The sequence below is a fragment of the Anolis carolinensis genome, chromosome 1 (genome assembly GCF_035594765.1).
Source record: "Anolis carolinensis isolate JA03-04 chromosome 1, rAnoCar3.1.pri, whole genome shotgun sequence".
In the NCBI taxonomy this organism is placed as follows: domain Eukaryota; kingdom Metazoa; phylum Chordata; class Lepidosauria; order Squamata; family Dactyloidae; genus Anolis; species Anolis carolinensis.
Window position 1 is genome coordinate 18,882,334 of NC_085841.1, and position 20,064 is coordinate 18,902,397.

The 20,064-nt window shown below is 38.5% G+C and overlaps 1 protein-coding gene and 1 long non-coding RNA gene across 2 annotated transcripts in view; one reads left to right on the top strand and one right to left on the bottom strand.

Moving 5' to 3' along the window:
• LOC134296233 (uncharacterized) lies at nucleotides 1-8,699 on the top strand. Its single transcript, XR_010002850.1, has 3 exons — nucleotides 1-126; nucleotides 2,676-2,740; nucleotides 8,516-8,699. It is a non-coding gene; the product is annotated as an uncharacterized LOC134296233 (long non-coding RNA).
• Nucleotides 8,697-20,064, bottom strand: part of hnrnpll (heterogeneous nuclear ribonucleoprotein L like) — a 19,645-nt gene continuing 8,277 nt past the window's right edge. Inside the window, exons 5-13 of the mRNA XM_062970543.1 lie at nucleotides 19,870-19,964; nucleotides 19,713-19,785; nucleotides 16,023-16,094; nucleotides 14,753-14,970; nucleotides 14,494-14,615; nucleotides 13,960-14,161; nucleotides 12,373-12,430; nucleotides 12,174-12,272; nucleotides 8,697-9,436 (exon numbers count right to left, since the gene is read on the bottom strand). Of these exons, the coding sequence (XP_062826613.1) occupies nucleotides 9,381-9,436; nucleotides 12,174-12,272; nucleotides 12,373-12,430; nucleotides 13,960-14,161; nucleotides 14,494-14,615; nucleotides 14,753-14,970; nucleotides 16,023-16,094; nucleotides 19,713-19,785; nucleotides 19,870-19,964 (995 nt within the window). The 3' untranslated portion in view covers nucleotides 8,697-9,380. The remainder of the gene's footprint in view (nucleotides 9,437-12,173; nucleotides 12,273-12,372; nucleotides 12,431-13,959; nucleotides 14,162-14,493; nucleotides 14,616-14,752; nucleotides 14,971-16,022; nucleotides 16,095-19,712; nucleotides 19,786-19,869; nucleotides 19,965-20,064) is intronic.

Genomic DNA, 20,064 nt, shown 5'->3' on the forward strand with positions numbered 1-20,064 from the left:
AACTTGAGAAACTGCAAGTCGCTTCTGGTGTGAAAGAATTGGCCATCTGCAAGGACGCTGCCCAGGGTCGCCCGGATGTTTGATGTTTTACCATATTGTGGGAGGCTTCTTTCATGTCTCTGCATGGTAAGCTGGAGCTGACAGAGGGGAGCTCACCCTGATCTCTCCGGATTCGAACTGCTGACCTGTCATCAGTCCTGCTGGCACAAGGGTTTAACCCATTTCACTGCTAGGAGCTCCATGATAATAATGATGATGATGATGATGATGATGATGGCAGGGGGTTGGACTGGATGGCCCATGAGGTCTCTTCCTACTCTATTATTCTATGATTCTTTGATGTATATTGCTCTTCCCAATAGACTCAGGCAAAAGCAAACTTCTGCAATGTCTCGAAGTGTTATTTTCTTCTTCGTTAATAACTTTCACCATATTTTGATGTAGCTTATCCACAACGGTGTCCTGGTTTTCCTTTGCGAAAAGTTGGAGGGTAGGCTCCAGCCAGGGCCCCATCTACACTGCCATATAATGCAGTTTCAAATTGTTTTATATGGAAGTGTAGATGGGGCCCAGGTTTATGGGAAAGCCAGCACGGTGTAATAGACTCTGTCTTTAAGTGTGTCCTAGTAGGTGACCTGAACACAAGCCAGGGAAGGAGGATCTTACATGGAGATTATGTAGGATCTGAACATATCTGATGGCATCATGAATTATCTCAAAAAGAGAGTCAGCATCACGCTTGTGGAATTCATGCTGACTCCAAGACGTTGTGACACAGAGCCTAGTGAAAGCCAGAGGGAAGGGAAGGAAGAAGTTCAGGGGTCTTAAGGGCAGTGTTTTTCCAGAAGAGCTGTCAGCAATAGGGATCGCACAACGGCAGCTACAAATTCCAGTCCTTCTAACAGGCTTGAGCATGTCTGTATGTTTGTGTGAGGCAGAGAGAAATATAATAGTCCTAGGACCTGTTAAACATTACTTTTCCCTAAGACAGAAATCAAGACTCACAGGCCTGTGCGCAGTCAATCAGTCCTTCCCCCCTTGCCTAAATGCAAGACAAAATATTCCAGAGCAGAAGATGCAAGTTCGTATGAATGCAAGACATTGGCCTCACTAGGGAAGTGTGTGTGTGTTTGTGGGTGGGTGGGTGCTGACCACAAGAAACATCCTCAAAAGGGGCGACATCAACATGGCTTGCCTCCAAATAACCACAACCACAACACTATTAAAAACAGTAGGTAGGTAAAGGTTTTCCCCTGACGTTAAGTCCAGTCGTGACCGACTCTGGGGGTTGGTGCTCATCTCCATTTCTAAGCCGAAGAGCCGGTGTTGTCCGTAGACACCTCCAAGGTCATGTGGCCGGCATGACTGCATGGAGCGCCGTTACCTTCCTATTAGAGCGGTACTTATTGATCTACTCACATTTACATGTTTTCGAACTGCTAGGTCGGCAGAAGCTGGAGCTAACAGCGGGCACTCACTCCGCTCCCCAGATTTGAACCTGGGACCTTTCAGTCTGCAAGTTCAGCAGCTCAGCGCTTTAACACACTGCGCCACCAGTAGCTCTGCCAATATGTCAGGGTGTAAATAGGAAGAGGTATCTCCTGTTGGGATCAACTGAGAGACATTTGTAAACCCCATCTGCTAACAAGTAGAAAGCTGGACTGGCAAAACTAGTCAGACCATTGCTCTGTGCCAGCGTGGCAGTTCTTGCAGGCTTAAGTTCAGTTGAATATTACAACCTGATGAAAGAGAGGCATTTGGACTCTGTGCCTCAGCTGCAGATAGGATAAAGCAGAAAATGATGTCTAGCTAGGGGTTATGGTGCTTTGAACTTGCAAGCTTTTCATCAGAGGAAAGACAGGCTTTGCAGGTTGCCAGAGGGAAAAGCCGCCTATATCTTTAATGGTTATGTAGCAACTGGAATTTCGTTCTGTTTGTTACCTGGTTGCAACACCTGCTGAAATTCCATTTTCTATATCACCACTAAAGGTACAGGAGCCTCCCCAGTTTTCAGTCTAGAAATCCTGCTGGCACCACATTCAGGTATCATGACAAGGGGATAGGTTCTGCCCATCATTTGTTCTGATATAGAACCTAATTCTCCTCGATATTTGAGCAACCCTGTTTGCACACAGCGACCGAAGGTGGCGGACATGGCTTACCAGGGCTCCTGGTAAACCAACCTGATGTTGCGCTAAAGGGATAGCCAGATCCCGCTCCCTACCGTGGATTGAGGCGGAGGGAGATCGCAGTGCCCAGCGGAATACCCCGATGGCCCCAGTAGCGTTCCTCCCCTTCGGGGTGAGAAGGGTGGAATATAAATACTGCAAATAAATAAATAAATAAATAAATTTCTGGAAGTTGTAGGCCAAAATACCTGGGGACCCACAGGTTTAGAACCACTGAAATAGAACCTTTAAGGACTTTACTTCATGAAACTGCTAGTCCGTGGCATTCTGGCAACCAGGGAAAGCAGCAATTTACCAGTATTAGCCCTCTCTTCATGGCTGATATTGCACAACTGCAGTGCCTTCAGCAGCGTGAGACCACACTTCTGAGAGGATGCTGTAAATCTGCCCTTCCACAGCACCTCTACCCTTTTAAGATTATTTTCAATATACTGTACTTCACAATTTTAGGGTGAAAATAAAATATACAATATTTTTTTCCAACAGGAAAAAGTAGGAGAAAAGGACAGCCTCTTCTCTGATATCAACAGCATGCCATCTTATTGCACCAGGTAAGTCCTGGAACCATGGCACATTAGAGGTTAGTGAGGGGTTTTGCCCATCAATCACTGGGGATGCCTTTCAAACATGGGGAGGCGGTGAAACTTCAATGGATATTGCATGACGACATACAGGTTCACCGCTTCTGTGTGATAAAGTCCTTTGTCCTGTTGAATACAGTCATCTGAAATCGAATTGTTCATGTAATCCAGAATGTTGGATAAGCGAGTGTTGGATAAGTGAGACTCTACTGTAATTACATCAAATCTGTCTGTCTGTATGTCTAATGTCATTCTTTGCGTAAGTGTAAAAGTTCTGATACCCTTTGTCAAACTGGAAAATTGCAATAAAAAGAACCTATGCTTTAAATTTATTGAAAAGTTATTCATAACACTGTAACCAGTAAAGGACAAGATTTAACTTTCCATGCAAAGCTTCTTCCCAAGGCACAAAACTAGACAAAAGGGAAATAAATTGATTGCATCACAATGTATTTCAAATAGCAGCCGTGCTCGTAAGTTGCTTCAAGCAACCGAACAGGGCCATAGGGCTTGCATTACACAAGACATTTCATAACACAGACTCTTCCAAATGCATTCCCTCTTTTTCCAAAGATAATTACAGCTGTACGTTTCTTCTTCTCTCTTGCATGCAATTTGTTATTTTTTAATTGTCTTGTTTACATGATTAAATTTGTAGGAACTACTATAGGAAGCAGGCAGGCAAACCACCAGAGGAAAATACACAGCCATTAGATTGGGACCTGAGCAATATGTGGGGAGGAGCACAAAACTGTTTAAACATTAGCACTGCTAAGCCTATGTAAATGCTCCTACGAGCAAAGCTTTAGGTATCACACAAACAAAGATCCTAAATACAGCATTCTCTACCCAGGTAGATAGTCAGGTAAACCAAGCAAGCCAGATAAAAGACTGGAAATTCTGTCCAAGCTATTTGCATAATCATGCAAAAACCATTTTTAGCTCTGTAAATGCTTTTCATATTTAAATTTTGTACCTTCCAAATAAGCAACCCAGCTCACATATCTCTTTTAGTTCTGTCAAGCAAGTAATTTAACCACTTTATCCCTGTCTGTCTGTCTGTCGAACTATCTATCTGCCTATCTATCTATCTATCTATCTATCTATCTATCTATCTATCTATCTATCTATCTATGTCAAAATGTTTGTTTGTTTGTTTGTACTACAAAGACTCCTCCATGGTTTGACGGATATGGACCAAACTTGGCACACAGACCCTGCAAACTGTGGAGAGATGTCCAAACCTTGCTCTTCCCTGTAGGCAAAATCAAGTTACACCAGCCTCTCCTAGCTCCTATTCTTTCCCATTAATAACTTTTGTCATTAGATGCAAGTCTTGCAAGTCTTGTGGGGTATGTGTCCAACTACAGACCTGGAATAGTTAGTCATCTGTCATACATCTATAACACATAGCAACATAGCATATGCCTATCAACTATTAAGGCATCAAACAATTGCTTATAGAAAAAATAGCATTAAAATAGCCTTATGTGTCTATAGGCATTGGCAAGAAGATGAGCTAACTACACCTGTAATTCCCGATGTCCAAACTCACATGTCCAAACTCCGTATTGCATGCATGTAATATCCCAACCCAGGATCTTGTTGTACAGAAAATTAGGTTGGGTGAAATGATCAATCTCTTCCTGCCATTGCAATTCCCTCTGCAAAATTAAATTGTGACCAGATAGGAATGACAATCTTTTTCTGAGTGAAATTCAATAATTTCAGTCAAATGGAATGTTGAGAAGGAGAGGATTTTTTGAATTTGAAAAAGGATTTTTGCCACCTCAGCAGGAGAAGAGAGCTGAGAGTTCAGAGAAAGGTTAAGGAGTGATGTAAACGTATCTCAGGGAGGTATAAAGTGGAAGCAGCCTGGACACATCTTTGGAAGTAGTATGGAAAGAAAAACTCATTTTTCTGTGTTCATTCCCTCCCTAAATTTAATCTGTACTTATGACATTATGTCATATGTTCAGATGAAAGTTCTGACCATGCTTATCCAGATACATGGGGATACACATACCTAAGCATGCACATATTGTCTGTATAATAATAATAATAATAATAATACCACCACCACCTACACAAAGCAGTGATCAGTTTGTAGGAATGGTTATGATGAAGTGCTTCTTGGTATGCAAGAAACAGTGTTGGGACCTGTCACCTTAACTGCTATGGCTCAATGCTATGGAATCACGGGAGTTGTAGTTTTAAAAGGTCTTTAGCCTTCTCTGCCTAAAAGTACTGGTGCCTCACCAAATTACAAATGCCAGAATTTCATTATATTGAACTGCAGCAATCAATGTGGTGTCAAGCTGCATTAATTATACAGTGTTAATTCTACGCATCCTTTGTCTGAAGAAGAGTTCTGGGAGAACTTTAATTGTGGAATTTTAGTTGGATCTAATGGAATTATAGTCACCCTGTGGATTCCAGTTCTTCAGTACCATTCACCATTAGTAATGTGTGTCTATCCCTCTCCTATTTAGCCTATTTTATGTGTGTTCCTGCAATGGTCTGCTTCTGTCATGGAGCATTTAACCTGTTTTGTTCCCTAAGCTAACCCGAATTTGCCTAGAAATCTATATTTTCCATAATCAATCATTCTCCAGAACACTGAATCTTGCAGTCCTAGGCCATCACTTCAGAAGCACAGTGATTCCCTCAAGGAAGTTGTTAAAAATTCACAATTCCCCTTCTGACACACATTAAAGCTGCTTAATGCTCACAACCCCCCCCCCCCCCAAACTAGGTTTTTAGGTTGCCACCTTCAATGTCAAAGAGGGAATTGCTGTAGACTCCTTGGATCATCATCAAAATAGACAGTCGGCAAAGGAAGGCTTTACAAATTTAGAATGTCTTGTGGACCGACCTCACAGATGAACACTGGACACAAGTGGCCAAGGAGAATAACAAAATGAAGTTCAAGAGGGACAAATGCAAGATACTCCACATAGGCAGAAAAAATGAAATGCAAAGATACAGAATGAGGGACGCCTGGCTCGACAGCAGTACGTATGAAAAAGACCTCGGAGTCCTCATGGACAAGAAGTTAAACATGAGCCTACAATGTGATGCGGCGGCAAAAAAAGCCAATGGGATTTTGGCCTGCATCAATAGGGCAATAGCGCCTAGATCCAGGGAAGTCATGTTGCCTCTCTATTCTGCCTTGGTCAGACCACACCTGGAATACTGTTTCCAATTCTGGGCACCACAATTGAAGGAGATGTTGACAAGCTGGAAAGCGTCCAGAGGAGGGCGACTAAAATGATCAAGGGTCTGGAGAACAAGCCCTATGAGGAGCAGCTGAAAGAGCTGGGCATGTTTAGCCTGCAGAAGAGAAGGCTGAGAGGAGACATGATAGCCATGTACAAATATGTGAAGGGAAGTCATAGGGAGGAGGGAGCAAGCTTGTTTTCTGCTGCCCTGGAGACTAGGATGTGGAAGGATGGCTTCAAACTACTGGAAAGGAGATTCCACCTAAACATCAGGAAGAACTTCCTCACTGTGAGAGCTGTTCGGCAGAGGAACTCTGCTGTGAAGTGTGGTGGAGGCTCCTTCTTTGGAGGCTTTTAAGCAGAGGCTGGATGGCCATCAGTCGGGGGTGCTTTGAATGCGATTTCCTGCTTCTTGGCAGGGGGTTAGACTGGATGGCCCATGAGGTCTCTTCCAACTCTAGGATTCTATGATTCTAAGGAACAACAGAATGTGGTAATGATGGCAAATGTTATTAATGAGGAAAAACACGCAAGTAGAAGCTGTGGTGATCTGCTTTTGCCTGAGCCTATTGGGGAGGGCAAGATTTTGCCTGATTTTCTTCTCACCCCCATTGGGTTACCACTTGTGTACTTTGAACTCCTAAGTTTATTGCAGCAACTGCAATAAACTAAGGACATAGAGGAAAAGTGGGAAAAGAGAAACTGGGACCGAAATGCATTGCTGCTAGGATGCATCCATCCTAGCATGGCTCAACTTAAGTGCGTGAAATAATGATTTACTTCTATCAGAGTCCTTAGATGCCCATCGCTTTCTTGAACAGTTCTGTCATTGGACTGAGACCTACCCATAATTTCTGCCCATCTTGGCATACATGTTTCCAAATGCACACTTCCAACAATGTTTCCTAACATGCACCATTCTCCTCCCAATAATAAAACATGCTGTTTTCATATTTTGTCATGCCTATTTGCTTGTACAGTATATCATTCAAGAGAAAAAAATCTGAACCTTACAGCTTTGTCTACATATTGAGATATGTATATACAGTGATCCCTCATATGGTTTATTATATTTTTAGTGTTTATTGAAAAACCGCAAAACAGCGAATCTGCGAAAAGCGAACCACGAAGTAGTGAGGGAACACTGCACTATTTTGAATGCACTTAAATAAGAAAATGAGTTAATTGAAATAAATTGTGACTAGAGGCTGCCCTCTTGTGGTAGCTTTGAAGGGCACATACTGGAAACATTTTTAAATTCAACAAAACAAACCTACTTGGAAGATTTTAGAAAAGTGCTGCACAAATTGCATCCATCCAGGTGTTTAGGACTTCAGCTCCTGGAATTCCAGACCATTGAACAAGCTGGATAGGACTAATCTAGAATTAACTAAAGCAAAGTATAACCTTGGGACCTCATACAGAAGTTATTTCTGAGGTTCTTGTGCCTCCACTCCCCTGGTCATCTTCTGGCCAAAAGACCCCAAACAAAAACAAACAAAAAGCATACACCAATCTATTGCCTTTCCTTACAGCAGGAGTAGGTAACTGCACAGGCACATGGAGTAGTTTCCACTTCATTGGCTGAGGTATTGCTTTTGGCTTAAACCTAAAAACTCATTTTCTTCCTTGTGGGTTTCTGGAACAAAGGCTCAAGGAATTCCTTTTAGTTTTTGCTTTGGTCAAACCTCATTTGAAATACTGTCTAGTCCTGGACACCACAATTCAGGAAGGAACTTGTCCAGAGAGGGGCGACCAAAATGATCAAATATTTGGAAGACAATCCCTCAGAGGATCCCTGAAGAAGCTTGGAGAAAAGGCTGAGAGGGAACATAGCAGCCATGTTACTTTGAGGAGAGGGCAAGCTTGTTTTCCACTGCTCAGAAGACTTGGACATAAGGGAGCCATGAATTCAAATTGCAGGAACGAGTCCATCTAAACATTAGGAAGAACTTCCCAACAGTAAGAGCTGTTCAGCACTGGAATATGCTGCCTTAGAGTGTGGTAGTCTTCTCTGGAGGAGGGTGGATGACCATCTGTCAGGGGAGATTTCATTGTGTGTACCTGCATGGCAGGTCTCTTCTAACTCTATGATATTGCTATGTCTTCTCTTTTCAAAGATGAACATAGCTTTTGAAGTTGTCCCCGTAGGGCTTTTCCTAGATCTCTGATAATCATGGATGCCTTTCCCTGGATACATTCAGTCTTACCAATAACCTTATTCAACTGTAATGCCCCAAACTGGACACACTATTCCAGGTGAAGCATAACCAGGGCATCTATGACCTCACACCCTCTGAGGATGCCTGCTACAGATGTGGGTGAAACATCAGGAGAGAATGCTTTTGGAACATGGCTATACAGTCCAGAAAACTCACAGTATCCCAGATTATGGCCAAGAACGTAAGAGAAAGGTATTTGAAAATAGTGTTTGCACCATTCCTCAACCTGCATTACTTTAAAACTTCTCATGTGTCTAACAGTATTTTAATATTGTAACGTAAGGATGTACTTTTCTCAACAGAACCAAAACTACACCTGCCATTGGACTAGACTTTCAGTCTTTCCGAAGTTTTGAATGTGCTCCCTCCTACTGCACCAATCCACCTGTTACTGAGTTTTGGAGGCTTCACATATGCCATCTTAAAGCTACCTTTGTCAATACATTGTTTCACTTAATACTAAAGAAATAAATGAGAATTGAGTCACAGGAGTCTTGAGAGTTTATTATGTTTACCAGAAGTTTCCAGACTAGACTTAGCAATAAAGACATGCTAATGTAAGTGAAAAAATTTATCTGTAGACACTATTTAAAATAAGTTTTAATCCATCCTTGAAAAAGGAATTAACTTTTCTTCTTTAACTTTTAATTTATTTTAAGTCATATATCATTTCATAAGTCTTGTAATTTGACAAAATTTTCTAAATACAACCCCTTTTTAAAATTGTTGCAACAAATACAATTTAATAGAGTAGAAACTAGGAATTTTATACTTTATATTCCAGTATAACAATCCTGTTTGCCTCTGAAGTCTAAGTGGAAAATTCCCATTGTAAATGGAAGTGTACATTTTACCATTTTATGGAAGCTGTGGTTTAAGGTCTGGAACTGTATACATTTTCATTTGCACATGCTACCCACAAGGCAATTCACACACCTGTAGATAACAGTTACACAAGTAAACAAGTTCTACATAACCGACTCGAGACACCTACTTTTTGGAGGCAAAAGAAAAAAGATTGTATTGAAACACATTCATTTATTATAAAACAAACCAGACAGGTTAGATTGAGAAAAGGAAACGGAGCAAGTAGTTTAGATCCTGTGAATAATGTATCGAGTTTGGGAACCAAGACAGAAGAAGCTCTTAACATGGTATCCTTCTGCTCTACAAATGGGAAGAAGTAGAGAAACAAAGTTTCAAGGTATATGGGTTAGAGCCATCTGTAAGATATAAAAGGGAATGCAGCAGTTAGGAAAAAAAAAAAACATAATGGGATATCATAGTTTTGTTCCTTATACCAGTCTGATACCTTGAGGGTTTTTTAACCAATTACATAACTGCTGTTATACAAGTTGCTATACTAGGCTCTCAGTCCAATAGAAACCCTTTTTGGAAGCAGAGCCATTCTACTGAAACAATTCTACAGACACACAATAGATTTCTGTTTCTTTGACTTTCCAGGGAACACAGTGTACACACTGAAGGCTTCCCTCAAGGCTGAACTTCTGTTAGAAAAATATATTACTCCAACACTGAAACTGATTTTTTTTTTTTTGCTTGGAGAAAAAAGCTGTTCCTTCCATGTAGAATTCACCCATTGCTCTTGTGATCTATGCATGGCATGTGGTTATGTAAACTATTCAAATTGTAACTTGGCAGTATTTCCAACAATCAACAGTGATAAACTGCATAAATGTCCATTTATACCTTTGTATTAGGTGACCTTTAGAAAAAGTTGGCATACATAGGAGCAAGACAATTTCCTCTTTTAGAAATGTTCTGTCAACTCTCCCCATGAATTTTTAAATATCAGCAACAGTCACAGCATTTAAAAATAAACAGGAAATAAAGGATTTCTGGCTATTCGTTTCATTGACCTTCACATAAAAGTAAATATGCATACTAATCAAATATAGTTTAATCCCATTCCACTTCTTATATGATCAAAGTGTGCTTTAGATTTGGTCAAGGGCATAATTTCTTTGATGCATGAGCCCATCTGCAAATATTTATTTTATTTAAAGCAGGGATGGGAACTATGAGGTCCTCCAGATGCCCTTGGACTACCTCTAAGATTCATTACCATTTTCTATGCTGGCTTGGATTTGCAGTCCACAGTCTATGAGGGCTGTAGGATTCCCCATCATGAGTTTTTTTAAAAAGATTGAGATGGTGTATGGTCACTGTTTATTAGAACAAAGTAACCATATTACTAATAATATTACCATATAATGATATAGTACAATATAGCAATTTAATTGCTTATATTGTGCTATGGTAATAATATATTTTATGTACATTTGATTTGTAAGCCGCTCTGAGTCCCCTCCGGGGTGAGAAGAGCGGGATATAAATGTAGTAAATAAATAAATAAAATAAATAAACCATCATATATGTGTGTATGGGAGGGGGGGGAGGGAGGGAGCAGGATGTGTTGGTAGTAGAACTCCGTCATGACTATTGACAACTGTGCTCATATGTCTAGAAACGAAGACATGTTAAGATGTCATTTATTTTATTCTTTGATAACACAGTCAAAACTTTTTGCAAAAGACAACATAATGTGTAGATGTCAAAGTCTGTTTTCCAATATCTGTTGTGATAATATATATTTGTCTCACTCTAGAGCAGGGCTTTTTCCACTCATGACCCCTTTCTACCCACGAAATGTTTACATGATCCCAAATACAGGGGTATATAAAATGTGTGTGAAAACCAAGCATTTACTGATAATAAATCAGCATTTGAAAGGCATGTGGAGTAAAGCTGAAGCATTTTTTGCAGAGTCCACTGTAAACACTGCAAGTTATTTTGAACAAATTAGTGTAAATGGGTGGCGGTCAAAACCTTTTACTGATGCCAATTTTTTTGACCTTAACAATGAGCTCAGGGGCCCCCATTTGGAGTTGGGACCCACAGTTTAAAAAGCAGTGCCTAAGTGGAGAACTGATTATGACTTGCTGAGAATCCCTCTCCTTTCAGAAGTAGTCTACTGTCTGCCTGCCAAATCACTTTGTCATTTAATTTTCAGTGGTTTTTTTTACTCTATTAGGTTCAGACTCTAGATTATCTAATAATTTCATAGGTAGAAAAAGAATAAGCCCTATTTATGATAGCAGGTTTGACTATACCTTGTATGCTGTTCTTACAATTACTTTCACTTATTACCCCTGTATATACAACTAAAGTACAACCACAACATGCCCATTAAGTTGGAAATTTTGGTCAAAAATCAATTTTAAAATCCCGGGTCAGCTTCTCTACAGGATAATGAGAGTACAGGATCTTGATTTTTATCAAAAAAGGAACTATTCCCATATCTGAGTAGAGTGACAAAAGAAAAGAGTTTTGTCCATTCCATGAGAAGGTTAAAGAAGCACCAATCCCCTTTACTCTCTCTGCATGGCGTTGCTTTTTTAATGCCTGGGTGGGGAAATGGAGGAGGCAGCCAGAGGGAGACTGCCTCCTGAGGCAGCATTGCAGCTTTCCCCTCTCCACAGAATGGCCCTCAACTTATCCATAGGTCATATAACAATCTACAACTTTAGTCTCAAAATCAGAATTATACATGAGTTCAACTTATACATATATGGTACTTCTATTCTAGCTAAAGTAATTGTTTTACATATTATTCTCACTGGTCTAAGAGACATCTTCTAAAATGAGACAAACTGTAGGAACACTGTGCAGGTAGAGTCAGCCTTGCTGTTGAAACCATCCTATTTTTTCAAACATATGTTTTGCATAAGCACCTGGAAAAGATCCATGACAGTAGTGGAAAAGCTGTGTGCTGTAAGAGATGCAACTATCTTCAGCACAAAGTTCAGATTGATAAGTAGGTCTCTCTACATTTTTGTGTACTACAAGTCTTACTTCCGAGCCCAAGCATTATCTAGTTTCCAAGAAATGACAGAAACAAAACATATAGATAAGAAAATATGCAACATGATGACTTACTGGGGACTCTTATCTGGTAGTGATTGAGTACTGTAAGAGCTTCCACTGCATCTGTCTTGCATTCCCACTCCAACAGACCGGAAAGTGTTTTGGCCGAAGCTGTCAGAACAAAAGTTAAAATGTTTTGTCATCTCCAACAGCAGATTAGGAATTGTTGGGATGTGGGCTGAGGAGTTAAAAGGGAAAAATATTTACTTACGTTTTGGATCAAATACTTTGTATTTGATAAAAGATAGTACTTCATGATCATCACACAGCTGAAATAATGAAAAATGGGGGAAAAGATTACTGTATAAATAGTACTGAAGATTTCACAGCAGTTTATGCGAAGTGCATCAGTAAAAATCAGGCTGGCTCCAGATTAAGATAGCATGTACTCAGCTTGTTCATTTCTGTACTGTAGGTACACAGCATAGCAGGAGGCAGCTTCCTTGCTACAAGTTAGCAAAACCATCAATTTGTCCCAGTTTCTACCGTTTCAGGCTAGTCTTTTTTTAAAAAAATTTTTACACTTATAACAGCATTCAATATAAAAATACAAAATAATGTGCACTTTACAAACACACCCATCACCACCCACATGCTACTCTTAATATATTGAAAAGTCATCAAATCAGTAGAAAACAACTTCTTCTATTTATTTGTATCCCCTCAAATGGTACTCAAAGCAGCGCACACTTTAAAAACAGGCCATTTTGGTCTTCCTTGGAAGAACTCCCCACCAATTGTGTCTGGGATGGTGGTGAGACTGAAGGAAGGGCAGGCTCATACTCAGCGCCTGGACCGCTCACACACATATTTCTGGTTATCACACATTAATCCTTATTTCACGCAAACTGTACCATCAATCAGATAGATGTTATGACTCATGTTTGTATCAGTGTGTAATGATGTGTAATCAAAGCAAGATATTTCCACCCATGCAGAAAGAACGCTTAGAAAAAAATCAGTGGACTACAGAGTCTGGGAAGATCAGTGATAGGAGGACCTTTGGTCACAACATTTTCAAGACATAAACAGGCACATAATTTATAAAATTAAAACTTCTCTTTAAACATTATTATGAAGAAATATGGAATTTTGAAGTAGTCCGAGTTACAAACAACTCATAGTTAAGAATGGGGGTGAGACAACAGGAAGTGAGAGGAATCTCCCCCTCGGAAGGGAAATTCACTCCTGAAAGAGTTATTATGGGGAAAAGCTGTCTCAACTGAAGCTTTCTCACCAAAATTTGTTTCCACAAGAAGCCTAATCTTTCAAAATTGAATTATCACAGGGACAGTGAAGTGAAATCTCCTGAACAGGGCCACAGACAGCAAAACAAACAGCAAAGGGTGCTAACCCTTCCATTTGAGATTCAAAGCTTATATGTACATATATACATATACATACATATAGCTGGAGTTACATTTACAAAATGAGCCTGTTCCGATTTGTATACAAATTCAACTTAAGAACAAACCTACAGAACCTATCTTGTTTATAACTTGGGGGCTGCCTGTATCCATTTAAACTCTTTTCACATTGTTCATTTAAACATTCTACTTAAGACAATGAAACATTTTAGAATTCTATCGAGAGAAAAACTGATTAGTCTTCTGTAAAGGCACACCCGCTAACAGTGAAACCTTAAATATACTTACTACTTTAGAGTAAATCTTCTAAAGATCCACGCTTGGGAACTATACAAGTGCCTGAAATCTACTTTTAAGAATATCAATACAGACTTGATACTTAATATTTAGATTTCATTTCAAAACGGTGAATGTGCAGCTTTTATTCTTACCTTTACAAAGGTCTCCTCAGTCACACACAATGGAACATTATAGTAATGCAATACGCAAGATGGTGGCTGGATTATATTCTTGGATGCTTGACCAGCACTAGTAAAGCGATTGTTTTTGCTCATTACAAAGTCTTTATAGCTGCTTGTTCCATCCTCCAGTTCAAATATTTGACTAGGAACAACTGAATGCTGTTTGGACACACTATAATGAAAAGTGCATGTTGAAGAAAACTTTTGCAGTAAAAATACCTATATTTTAAAACCATTCTCAAAACAACACAGCAACAAAGTAAGAACTCAGATCTTACATGTAATTATAAACTACTTGAGTAAATTGTTAATTCATAAATTCAGTTATCTGAGGTCAATGAAATATTCAACTATTTACATTAAGCAAATCTGTAAATCCTTTGTGAATGCAGATAGCACTCTTCCCCAAAAACTTTATCCAGCAGCTGTTGTAATATGTTGGAATGTTTGCATATTAAATGTTGCAGCAGCAGTATTAAAATGAAAGATAGATCGTACACATACCAAACATTAAGCCTTTTCCCAAATAACTTGACATTATTAAGATGTGTGACTGCTCTTTCAACAGCATATTCATCGCCCATTTCCACTAATGCAGTGCCGGGAATAGTTTTCATAAACTTCACCTGCAATATTTTGAGAAGAGAGAGACGATATAACTTAAAGAATATGAAAAGGCAGTTTTGGTTGGAAAATATTGGATACTTCTTTGTTAAGTAACTTTTAATGTTACATTGCCTAGCTGTTGTTCTTTCGTTTTTACCTTTTCAATATTTCCATACAAGCAGAACAAATTGAAAACTCTTGAGCAGTTCATCTTTTGGGGATGCAATCCACTAACCATCACTACAGAACCTGAGGGGTTTCCTCCGTGCATGTATGAGGAGGAAGCTTGTGGAAGTGGGTAAGCAACAAGCTCCGGAGTGTCTCGAGATGCCATTCGATATCGGCTTGGCAATGGCAACAAAGGTCCATGTGTTCCTAAAGATACAAGTATTCCTTGGTTAACTTCATTTGAACAGCTGGATTTACCTGATTAACAATATCAAGGTTTGATAGATTAGTGATCTGTTTTCTAATCAGAGGAACATAGTTTGTTCAACATGAAATGTCCAGAGATGTTAAAAAACTCACACCTTAGCTAGTATCAACTAATGACAATGTCAAATAGGTAATAGCAACAATTTGTGCTACTTGTTAATACTTATTATATAGGTGATTTCTAAGTACGATGTGGTTGGCAGCAACACCCAGCACAGATTTGAAAAAAATGATCTGTATTTTATCAACTCTTGGATAACCTGATCTTTTCTCTCCAGAAGCTGAATCAGGAAAATCATATCATGTTAGTTTTGCTATGTAAATTTAATGTAACCTAAAATACCAAAGTATATACAGACAGGACAAATCAATTATGCATTCTTCTTCTTCCCATGTCATGCTCTCCAAAAGGAAAACTTTAAAAAAAAAAAGCCACCACAAATGAGCAGACTTAAGAACAAGTAATGTTTCAATGGGCTTTAACAAGCCGTACGAGACAGTAGTCTAAGTTTGGTTCTAAGGGTTGAATCTCATTTAGAAAGAATTATTAGATGGACAACAAATAAAATCAATGTCCATTTAACCACAGTATCAACTGAAAGGCCCTTAATCAAACCAGAAGCAAGCTGCTTCAAGAAAGTACTTGCAAATGCGGGAACTGATATCTGAATAGTACAGCATATTGCAGATTAAACAGGAAAAATATCTAGGTGCTGAAAGGGGGCTACAGAGAAAGACTCCTGGATAGCAAAACTGTCAAATAGCCCCTATAAATGATGGCTATATTACCTCCAGAATGCTAAAGACATACCTCTTATTATAGGGAACATGAACAAGAGTGATATTGTGCACCCTTGGAGTTCCCACATGCATTTGTGAGGCAACAATGCTGGATAGCTGCACTGTGTTGGGAGTTTTCACGATCATCAATTTTGTTTGCGACAGAGATTTAGACCTTCTTTAGTTACATAACTAAAAGCCACTGGACTCACCATAGCCATCATGCCGAAACGATGAGGGATGCTCTCCCAAAATAGCTTGTCTCTGTCGGCCTTTCCCTCTGTCTAAAGGGTGGAAACAGTATTAAGCATAAAACAAGACAAAAAGAAGCAACCCTTCTCAAAGGTACTGCAGTCTGATCAGTAAGAAAAAAAGTACATTTTACATTAAGGCAACGATAGCTGCCCCACTGAAAGAACACACCAAGGGTTTCACCTAACTAGTATCATGTTTTTCACAGTGGCCAGAAAATATTTCAAAGCTATGTTAAGATATTAATTTTTGGACATTTTAAGATAGCCATTCAAATTAACTTCCTTTAACAGAAACATATAATTGTAGAATACCATCATTCCTGCTGGCACAAAAATACTGCACTTGAAAAAATGAAACATTTTAAAACTAAGAAAACTAGATAGTTTCTTAATACCATACAACACTATGGACAATCCTGTCAAACAATTCTACAAACTCTCATAAAAACAAGGTGTAAATGCAGTACTTTCGAAGGACAGTACCTGAATCAAACTATTAGCTTCAACAGCAACACATTTTCAAAGTGGGCTTCTTTCAAGAAGTTCCAGCATAATCCAACAACAACCTGTATTACATGTTTCATAGTAAGTCAATAGGGAGCATCATATTTATGTGCATACATTATCACATGAACTAATGATAGACAATACAGTCTATATATAGTTGCAATCATGACTGTACTTTTAACAATGAAAAGATCTTTCAGCAAATTGCATTTTATACATGAATGTAAAGTTAATCAAGGGGTCAACACTACTGGATGAAAACTGTGTGAAGATAGTTTAGTTACATCATCTTCATGCTTAGTACATTTCTCTTGATAACCAGTATTTAGCTTAACCCAATACTGGTTGCTTTCATGAAACCATCTGAAGTACCAATACATCAGCTGACTGCCAAACAATGAGAAATGAGAAATGTTCAGTCTGCTAAAATCACTGCCATTTAAGAGAGTTCATTTTTTGATGACAACATTTTACATTTTGCTTTAAAAATCTGAGTACTTGCTCAGGCAACTGTTCAAACTAAAAAAATAGATTTGTCTTCTTATAACCATTTGATTGAAGGAAAAGATGTGAAGAGGGGAACTTTTTAGCACCTGGTCTTCAACCTATTTTTCAAAAACAATATCTGATTTACATATAATATAAAAGATTTTCTAATGGAATAAATACGATCTTGGTAATAAATGTTAAATGATCGATTAAGTTCTTATGAACCAAGACACTGCGGTTTCACAAAAGAATGGCAGCAAAAACTAATCTTCAAATACTGGAAACCAAGACAAATTCTAAAACCATGATTGTAGGAAATGATTGCACTGAAGAGACTAACATAACCTATCAATTTAATCATGGAATATGCCGGTGAACAAGTGCAAAATAAGAATCACATTTCAACATGTCCAAAATCTTTTACACAGAACATTTAAGTTGAGACCAGAATCATGTACTGCATGGTTTTAATAATTGGTTTTAATGTTGATATGTTTTTAATTCTTTGGTTTTAATGTATCTGTTTATTTTGTTGTATGTATGTTATGCAGCATCGAATTGTTGCCTACTTGTAAGGCTGCTCTGAGTCCCCTTCGGGATGAGAAGGGCGGAGTATAAATATAGTAAATAAATAAATGAAATGTAGGTTAGGAGGACTACAGTAGTAGATACCAACTTAAGGATGGGATGGTTTGAAGAATACATGTAAAGCAGCCTATTACAGGGATACTTTTGTGCAAGCCAACTGTGTTAGCCTGTTAGGATGCCAAGAACCTTAACAAGTTTTCTTTAGTGCACCCTCCCAAGTTGAAGAAATGGCTCACCCCCTGTCAATTATTATGCAGCACACATCATAAGAAGGAAGCGTCTCAAGCATGCTTTCTATTGCTTCATTGAAATTGCAGCTGCAAGCCACTTCCATCATACTCTTAACTTCCAGAGCCCAAAAGTATACAATCCTGTTTGAACAATGTAATATTTGTGTTTCTATTTATTACTTCTTTCTTGGGGAAACCATTATACACCTTATAAACAATATTAATTCAAAATGTTTTATTTCATTCTCTTTCCTTCTTCAGCTCATAACTAGAACTAGAGTCAAACAGCTGCAAATATCCAAGGGAACTTTCAGTGTGTTTTTTAAATAGGAGTTCCAGTAAATGCCCGGAAAAATCTCTTTAGGTTATAGTCCTTCTGAAAATACCTTCAAAAGTAACCTGCAATTAGCATTGTGGGATCTGCTGTTCACATAAAAGTAAAAAATTGCCATGCCTTAAGGAAAAGACTCTCATTTCTCATGGTTTCATTTAGTATTGCAGAAACTGACTGAACTGAATTTCTACCAAGTTTCTTGACTATGTATTAAAAAGGTCAAAAGCAGTTAAGTTACAAGACAGATTGAACAATATAACTCTATAAAACAAATACTGAGGTTCGACAGTCTGCAAACCAATAGTGCAGCCCCCTTATTAACCTTTTACAAACAATTAATTCTGCATGTCCATGGCCTAAGTTTTAAATGTACATTTTTTACAAGCTGAAGCACAACCAATTAAAATAACCTTTAGGCAGTAGTTAAAAGACGAACTGAAACCTTCATTTTCATGTTCAAAATTTAGAAGATACTCTACCTTGATAAGGTAAGTTCCCAAGTCCATGTTATAAATGCCTAGATTTTCAAAAAGTACATTACAGCAAATTATATACAAGTCATTCAATTAGAAGAACAATTTAAAGAAGCCAGACTATACACTTAAATTTTTTTCATGCAGTTGTTTTACTGATGAAAGCTATGTTTCAACTAAGCATTGAAGTTAAAATGCTTAGGTAAATTATATCTTCCATTAAATCTAGATGCCTGATAAGAATTATCTGACAGGGTGCTCTTGAATTCCAATTAACCTTTAACATTTACACTGGAAAACCTAACTTCCAATTTTATCTTACATACAAAACCCAAAATTACCACAATGAACAGGAGAAAAACAAAAATTTTGGATCATTCATTTTATGCAGTTTTGTTCTACAGCTGTTATTTTTATAGGGACATAAGATTGGAAACAAATACATGCAAGCTAAATTAGAATGAGTACAGTCTACCATGGTATTCATACCAAGCAAACGAGAAGTATGGCAAGTGTCCTCCTTGATATACTTGTGGTGGTGGTGCATGTAGTATGCAGTCAAGGTGAGTTGCAAGTCTGAGATTTTTCAGAGGGCTTTTTGATGATGCCGATGCAGTGCATGATGAAGTGTAGAGTCAGCCTGCTGGAGTCCTCTATCCTTCTTAATGCCTTGTCCAACAAATGGGGGAAATCCTTTCCATGGAGAAGCAGTGTGCAAGTTTGTAGTTTGTAAGGAATAATCTGCACCAGTGTCCTCTCCTCCAAAGAGTGAGAGCTGCTTGGAGAAATGCAAGTTCTTGTACTGCAAACATGCTTGGATGTGTGGGCTCCTTGATGAACTAAATATTTCAATATAACCAGCAGGGGGCACTAATGTTGAATTATTCTTCTCCAGGATTACAAGATGCCTTTTACAACAGAGCTTCATCAACAATACTTGGCTTGAAATTACTAACACATCAGACAAACTAACTGCTTATATATATATGAATACACACAGATTTAGAATGGTAACCAAAACACTTACCTCGCCTCCCCAGATATGGTTTAGTATAGTCCCAACTATCATTGTCATTTTGAGTGACGTTCAGTCGAGTTGGCTGTTAAGAAGATACAAACAGCAATTCTTATTTGGTGCATTTCTTTCAGAGGAATACAAAAAAGTAAGAAAGTATTATCATTACCCTTGCATATTCAATTTTTAACGTGCAGCACCCTGCATATATATCTGCTCCATTCAGTGCTGCTTTTGCCTTCTGGGCACAAAGAACAGATTCAAATGTAAGCCATGTTAAGGATTTTTATTTCAACTAATATTGTCTTCTTCCTAAAACAATAAACCAAGCAACTACAAGAAACTTACTGTCAGATTTTGGAGG